This window comes from Ursus arctos, unplaced genomic scaffold (genome assembly GCF_023065955.2).
Source record: "Ursus arctos isolate Adak ecotype North America unplaced genomic scaffold, UrsArc2.0 scaffold_14, whole genome shotgun sequence".
Lineage (NCBI taxonomy): Eukaryota > Metazoa > Chordata > Mammalia > Carnivora > Ursidae > Ursus > Ursus arctos.
Genome location: NW_026622808.1, coordinates 39,879,619 through 39,887,904, shown reverse-complemented (window position 1 = coordinate 39,887,904; position 8,286 = coordinate 39,879,619). Strand labels below are relative to the sequence as shown.

Here is an 8,286-nt window from a genome sequence, read left to right as displayed (position 1 = left end):
TATGACTATAAATAAATCAGAAATTATAAAAGGAGAAGATAACTGACCCACAATCACACTGACAAAAGCACTGCTTATTTAGCCTAGGTATACATCTGAGTCCTCCTGGTATAAACATATCCTATATGTCTACATTTTTCTCTTTAAAACCAGGGTTATTCTACACAGGCAGCCTCTTTCTTTTACCTTAATATACCTTATGAATATCTCCCCAAATACTTTGCAAGCACAGTAATCTGTAGGGTGACAATATTAATTTATTTAACCAATGACCCACTGCTGGATATTTAGGTTATTTACCCATCTCTATTACAAAAAAAAAAAAAAAAAAAGCTACATTAAATGTCCTAGTAGTCAAAATTTAGCGCACATAATTTTGTTTTCAAAATTTCCAGAAGTGAATTTCTGAAACAAGGCTGTACATTTTTAACAAAGTTGATTTGTATGTAGTTGGTAGGTAGCAGATTTCCGTCCTTTTGACAGCAGATATAATCACTGAAAGGAGCCGAGAATCACTGGGGGTCGAATCTGGTGATTAAAGTGAGAGATCAGGCGAGGCAATAGTATTTTTAATCGCAAGCCTCTGACTATTCAGCAGTGTGACTGGTTTTCACATGTGACCCAAAGTGACTCTGAAGGCAGTTGCAACAAGAATTCCAAACTGTTTTAAGCCTTGGCTCATTATCAAACTAAGCATATTACTTCCCAAAGACACAATCATGAAGGGGACGAACAGAGCTAGGTGATGAAGCTTTCTCAGGATTCACGACACTGCAGTTATGTCTCGTTCACACACATAGAAAGTCTCAACAGTTGAGTCAACCAATTCACTTTAAATAGCTGTACTGGTTCCCCTAAAACTTAAGACATTTGCAGTTTTCCCAGTGTGAGATTCTCATAAACACTTATTTACCACTCAAATGACACTTCACATGTTACCTTTTTAATTTTCATACTACCACTAGTCATGTAGATATGACTCTCTCCATTTTACAAACAAGGAAACAGAGACTCAGAGAAGATCAGTGATTTGCCGAGGCAAAAGCTGCTAAGAGGCCCAGCCAGGAGGCCAGTAAGGATCTGTTTAACTTCACGTGCCACGTTCCTTTGCTTTTCTGAGCCGGCCATGTAGCACCTCTGGGTAATTCTTAAATGCATCATTATAGGGTTGTTCAATCTTAACTACTGTGATTAAAATTTCTTAATGACTATCACCACCAGTGAATAATCCTACTCTTTATTCAACCTGGAAGTGAACTGAAGAAACTGGAGGTATTGCTTATGAATAGGCTCATTTATATTAAGAAAAACTTGCAGTTAACTACAAAAACCCATTAATTCAATTTGAATAAAGTAAATATTGATACTAGACTTTACATTTAAAGAGACTTGTCTGGCAAGTGAGTCACGTTTTAACAATAACCATCATAAAAGGGGGAAAAATTAGAGTAGTAAGTTAAATAAAAGGCTAATAAAACTTGAAGGAAACAGCTCAGTGTTTTCTTTTAAACCCTGAAGAACACCAAATATATATAATATTGCATTAAGAGTCATTTCAAGAAAAGATTATTAACAATCTAACAGTAGAGTCCACACTAAGAATTTCAATGATATCCAACTCGAAAATGCATAGGGGAGTAAAGTTATTTTATTAAATCATGCACATCACGTGTGTTAGTGCAAATAGTTTAATCTGTACTCCAGAAATTCTATTGTACTTTATATCTTTACAAAATAGATTTAAAACAATTATTTACTTTAAAAAATGTAATTCTGAAGTTAAGCATTTCAGAACAATATTTGCAATAACCTATATACAAGAGGTACTGGGTACCACTGGCATATTAGCATTCTGTGGTGGAGTGGCTTCCTGCAACAGAAAATGATGAAATGAACTATATGACAGCATTTTCTACAAGTCATTTGTGACTAATTCCTCCATAAATCTAGTGATCCTCCCAACAGCAAATCCCAAATAGCTTAAAATATAACCTTTAAAGTATAAACAATGACTGCCAAACATCACAAGGCAAATTATATTCTAAACTTCTATTTCAACATTTGGCTAGGCCTGTGGATTGCCACAGAACATTCAAGCCAACTCACTGACATTCCCTCCCAGTCTCCATTGACTGAAAAATTTAACTATGTGATTCTTTAGGATATTCTATGACCTAAATAAATTTTATTGACATAACTGTGGTGCCGCACAAAACCATAGCTAAACTTTCACTTCTGTGTTTTAAATTGATAACATCAAGCAGTGTTTAGGTGCTTCACTGTGCATGGAACACTATTAATCTTGGGAATAATGCTTCTCATAAACAGAACGTCCCAATTAACAACAGTAAAAAGAAAATAACCATTTGCATACCCAACCAGGAAATCTGTTGGTAGGTAACAACAGCTCACCTTGAACATGAATTAGCTTTGAAATACCATAACCAAATTAAGTCAGTAAAAGCTTATCTAAAGAGATATTAATTCTTTCTTCAATTAAACATGCTTGGAGGAAGAGATGATAGAAAAAAAAAATCATGCTTCCTAAAATGCTGTATATGAGAAAGTAACTTGGCTTTTAAAGAAAATATCTCTTTAAATACATGAGGTTTAATAAATTACATTCCAATTGACTCAACAGTTTGGTTTACTGCACTGAAATTGTAGAATTACTGTTTTTGCTCCCAGAAATACTTCAGTTTGCTCAAGAAAATACACACTCTCATGGAAAGTTTTTCAAAGTTGATGTCCTCCACATCGTCAAGTCACATTAAGGCTGAACAAGCGTGCACATATTCCCCAAATTATCACTAGAACAGAATATTTTCCAAGTGTATTTCTCCTTAAAAAAGAAAGTAAGAAAGAAAGAAAGAAAGAAAGAAAGAAAGAAAGAAAGAAAGAAAGAAAATCCACGCAAATAGTTGTCTCTAAGTCTTGTTCCCAATAGCTCAGTGGTTTTATAACAAGTAAAAATGGCGTAAATATGTAAAAAATATATATATATGTGTATATATTTCAAACTGATAGGCACTGAGCACACAGGGCCTCTCTTCCCATGTATGTATTGGTTGTTTGGTTTGGGTAGTTATCGAATCAGAAAAATGAATTATCTGGCCATTAGAATTCAGAGTAAAATACCCACAAATTTAATGTTATAAATAATTTGGTGTACCAAGAAGCCTACTTTAGGCCACCATAATATTCAGAATCTCAACATACTAATTTAAAAATTACATGAAAAATTGCAAGCAAATTATTGCTTACAGTAGAATAAAGTCACAATTTTATATCCTCTTTATAGATAGATACATTTTATATAATTTAAAGCAATGACCCTACAGCTGTATTCTTGCACTTCTGCTGTCTTAAGAGGTAAAAAGGAAGAAAATGGTTCTGTTTGTCCCCAGCATGAGTGTGATGCCAGCTTCTAAAGGGAGGACGGTGTACGGACTCAAGAAACGCTCTCATGGAGAAGCTCTGGCCAGACCTGGCACGTACAGCACGATGGCTGTCACCGCAACCAGGGCAGCCAACATGGGCATCCAGGGCCAGGGTTTCTGTGTGGAAAGAAACCAAGAGTCAATATCACATTCTTCCCTCTCTTTTCATACCTATTAACCCCTTGGTTCCAGAGAGTCCTGAATACTTAACAGAATATTAGAAAAACCTGATCTTTGCATTAGAATACATTTTAAAAAGAAAAGGAAAAAAGGTTCGAGAGTGCAGGTGTGAGGAGAGCCATTAACAACAGGAACGCTTTTAGAGGACAGTGGTGTGGAAGCCTGATACAGCTCAGGAAAGTCTTGGGTAGTTTTCAATTTTGTTACAGCTGAAACCTAATAGTGACTTCTAAGAAACCCTGTGGGCTCAGCCTGCTTTACTTACTCCAGTATCTATACAACTAAATGATGTACACGGATGCCTGGAATACATGTCTGCCTAAGATATTTATTTCTTGATGAAAACCAGATTTGTATGTTGGGGTAGTTTTGCACAAGGAGCTGGGGAGTAAGGTGACAGAAAGAAAATGGTCTAAGCTTTGATCCTCTAATGTGAAACCACAGAAGACAAGATCAGATGGGGTTCAAGATAGGGAAGTACTATTAGGACCCTGCCTCTTTGATAATTGTGGTAAAGACCATGTCCAATGTAGTAATGTCAATGTGATTATCTCATATGTTCTACTAACACACATGCCTGTTACAGGCAAGCATGGGTGGGCGAGTCCCTGTTAACTTTCAGAGGGCCTTATAAAATCAACCTGCTCTGGCTGATAGCTTTATTTTCACTAGTGTTCTGAGAGTCTTATTGAGAAAGCTGGCTTTTAAAGAGATATTCTGATGTTGCAGATCAAGGCTCAGAGAGATATGGGATAGGTTTATACACTCATAAGTAAATGCACGTTGGGGTTGAGATTGTGAGCCAATGGCCTGGCCCATTATGCTAATCTCATCCTTTTTCATCTTCATAGCCACAGTGTAAATATAGGCAAAGGGTTGAAAGGAAGAAACTCTACACTATGGAAAAGAAGACGGAGAGGAGGAGGGGAAGAAAGCTGGCTGAAAACTTCAAAGAGGCAAACGCTTCATTTCTCATTCAAATCTGATTAAACATGTAACTGGGAAGGGGTACTAATATTGCAGCAACTCTTAGTTTACTCCAGTTTGCTAAAGACAAAGACTCAGTTAAAGGCAGCTCATTAACAACTGGTTAGGTTGGAATTAATTCATGGTTAGAAGTACTACAAAGGAAACAAGACAAAATGTTATGTGATTAGTTGATTGTTCAATTCATTCGTATGACACAAGACATGGCATACTAAATGAAGGGTTTGCTTCAGGTAACAAAATACCTGTGTGGTTTTGCCATGCACTATATTACAAATATGGCACAAACAGGTGACGGGGACAAACAGACAAGGACTCAACAGTAGTGCTTGTACCTTTCTCTACCACAATGGACCGAAACACCAAAACAGGAAAGCCAGGAATAGGCCGATGAATACGGCTGGGACGGGTTGTAATATGGAAGGCTAAAGAAGGGAAGGGATATTAAAATCATTTTATGCTATAAAAAAAAATCAGGTAAGATGATTTAGATCCCAGGGGGGTGGGAAGGAGGGTAGGAAGACTGAAGTAAGAGAAGTAATAGCACTCAGGTTTTGCACTGATTCAAACATTTTAAAGACATCTAATACAATCCAGAATGATGGGACTGTGGTATGTAACTACCAGTTTAAAAGGAATAGCTGGAGGCAGTGGATGATGTGGGTGTCCCTGGGACCCTAATGAAACGTAGCACTTTAAGACAGAGCAATGGCAACACTTCACCAACTGATGCTCTGCTGGACCTTACATGATTTTTGTTCCATAGCTGGAATCCATTATTTGATAATGTCTTCCCTTGGAAATGACTAAAGTTTATTTTACCCCTCCACTGAAAAACCTTTTTTTAAACCCAAATTCTCTTGCCTGAGATGGTATTGCTTTCAAGCTTAAAAATAAAATACCTTGTGATACATGCTTCCTAAACCAAGCAAGAGATCCAACACAATGTGTGATAAACATCTGATATATAAAGACAGGCAGCTGAGTCTCAGGGCTTTCAGTTATGTTACCAGAATATAATTAATTTTTAAAATTGGAAGGAGTTACTACAATGAGTTTTATTACAGAGAAAAATTTAGTACCTTAAGTCTAATACCATTGAAAAAGGAAATTCACCTTTAAGGCAAATTATTGGTATAACTATAAATAATAATAGCCAGGTTACTTTTGAAAGGCTCTAAATAGTACAGAGGGATCCATTCTGATTATGCTAGATGTCTTCACAGGTTAATTTAATAGAAGGTGGACTGAAATTCCATACTCAGAAAGATATGAATTAACACAAAAGAGAGAAGTAACCAAACCATTATGATCTGACTTCGGAAGAGTTCCATAATCTACATTTTCAAAATAAATGCAATCAATTTTGCTTAGCATAAAGGCTCCATACCCAAATTATCAACTTCTGAAGGGCTTCCACCTAAACAACAAGCCTCCATTTTCTAAAAAACTAAGACTTTCTTTAGCAAAGGACAGTTGGACACAACTCATGAGCATTCTGTGTGCAACTGTGTAATCGGACGGCCATGCAACATCACTCTTTTGTACTTGTGTGGCAAAGTTAAGCAGAGTGCTCTCCTCTGTAGGAAGTGTGTGGCTTATACCACTGCAGTGTCCAAGCCATGACAGGGATTTGAAATAAGTCAGAGCACAACCAACTACACTGAACAGCCATCAGTTAGGGCCCACAAAGGCAATGATAACCGAAACGTAGAACACAACATTTATTTAGTATAACATCTTTTTAAAGACCATCTGCCTTTCTAGTAAATGAAAAACAAACTAATAGTAAACTCAATTTATATAAAAATGTTCCAATTTCACACACACACACACACACACACACACACACACACAGCCCTACAAAAACTCAACAAATATTCCCTAATATTTATAGGAGGTCAAAAAGATAACTAAACTTTTTAGGAATATGCCTTAGTGAGAACATTATTAGTATAAAATGAAAACCATTATTAAGTTTCCATTTTTTGATGCTAAGGAGTCAACATGTACTACTCTTTCTTAGGTGGGTCCCTGGTGGTACAGTGCTTCATTTCTCAGCAGGAGAAATGAAGTGCCAGATGATGGCTTGGTGACAGAACTTCAGATTCATCTGGGAAAATCTGACAGTTCTTAGGTAAATTATTTTCTTGCAAACAAGGCTCTTCCTCCAGGCAGTCCTCAGGCTCTTCTAGGGATACAGGTTAAAGGGGCAAATTCTTTTTTTTTTTTTTTTTTAAGATTTTATTTATTTATTTGACAGAGATAGAGACAGCCAGCGAGAGAGGGAACACAAGCAGGGGGAGTGGGAGAGGAAGAAGCAGGCTCATAGCGGAGGAGCCTGATGTGGGGCTCGATCCCAGAACGCCGGGATCACGCCCTGAGCTGAAGGCAGACGCTTAACCGCTGTGCCACCCAGGCGCCCCAAAGGGGCAAATTCTTACTCAAAGATTTGACAGCACAATGATTCCATCATGGAATTTCATAATGAAAAGCTTAGTTCATGTACTACAGGCCTTAATTTCTCAAATTAGTAATAAAATCCTCTGAAAAATCCATTTCAGGGCTCTCACCTGCCTCTCAGTCAAAGCTAAGCCAAGTTTGCAAACACTTACATTATTTCCTTTCTCTCGGAGCAGCTTCAGGTTGTCTTTACATTGTTTGAGCTCATCTGTGATTGATTGTTTTTCCTGCTCAGTCATTTCAAACTTCAACTTCAGTTCTGAGAGTACAGTCTGTGTCTTTTCATACTAAAGGCAAAGAAAAAAGAGTGTGCAGACTCAACTTAAAATGGGTATGAAGTTATGGTTCTAGTCAGGCTAAATACCAGACCTTATTAGCCACCTGCAACACCAGAGTCAAGCCTTTTTGTTTTCAGGAGGATAAGAATCATTTGCACTAATAATAGGAAGTCTTTAATGTTAACTTTAGTCTATGTAAGAACTTTCTGGCCCTGGAGTTTAAAAAAAAAATAAGAGAAATCACCATTGTGTCATCTGTTTCTAATATAAAGGGTCACTCTTTCCATTGAGTGAGTTAGAGGAAAAATAAAATAATTTTCAAAACGAGCAAAAGAAAAGCAAGTGCAGAAAAACTCTGTAGGCTAATTAAATGGCAATGTTAGGAAGTCTGAGTTTATATCCTGGTAACCAATGTCAGCCAAGCTATTTTCGTCCTGAAGTAAGAAGTACTAACTCCCATCAGGCTTTCCTTCACACAGGCATCACTGGGTAGTAAAGTGTTCTGGAAAAATGAACTTCTAGGCAAATGATGTAAAGAAATATATCTAAAGTACTAACCACTATGATTGGGACATTTCTATTTTTCGACCTAAAACTTATAAGCATCAGTAAATAACTTTTACAAATCTGTTCCTGATAAATATTTTTCTAGAGTGAAACATGCCACTTTCTGTTCTGAAAAATTGTTCATTGAAAAATGTTCATAATTTGACATTCAGACAGACAAGCTCTCCTCTGAATACAGGTGAGGTCATGCAAGACATAGTATGGCTTGCCTCTAAGTGCCCAGGAGGCAGGAATTCTGACTGGTTCTGCTTCTAGATACTGCATCTTACATGCAAGCTGGGCTCCCAGTCAAAGAGCAAAAACTGTTCTACCGCTGGTTATGCCTCTGTCTCAGCCTCCATTCTGCCATCTCTAAAGGTTTTAGAAGGAAG

General features: G+C 37.1%; 1 protein-coding gene across 50 annotated transcripts in view; it reads right to left on the bottom strand.

Annotated features, from left to right (window-relative positions):
* Positions 1–1,630: 1,630 nt before the first annotated feature.
* SLMAP (sarcolemma associated protein) overlaps positions 1,631–8,286 on the bottom strand; it is a 142,174-nt gene continuing 135,518 nt past the window's right edge. For 31 of the 50 annotated variants that reach the window (XM_044384946.3, XM_044384958.3, XM_026501085.4 and 28 more), the window contains 2 exons: positions 7,223–7,357; positions 1,631–3,557 (listed from right to left, as the gene is read on the bottom strand). In XM_044384946.3, the coding sequence (XP_044240881.1) occupies positions 3,465–3,557; positions 7,223–7,357 (228 nt within the window). In that variant the 3' untranslated portion in view covers positions 1,631–3,464. Of the gene's footprint in view, positions 5,033–7,222; positions 7,358–8,286 lie in introns of all 50 variants that reach the window. The other 19 variants (XM_048226528.2, XM_048226535.2, XM_048226541.2 and 16 more) reach the window with 2 other exon arrangements.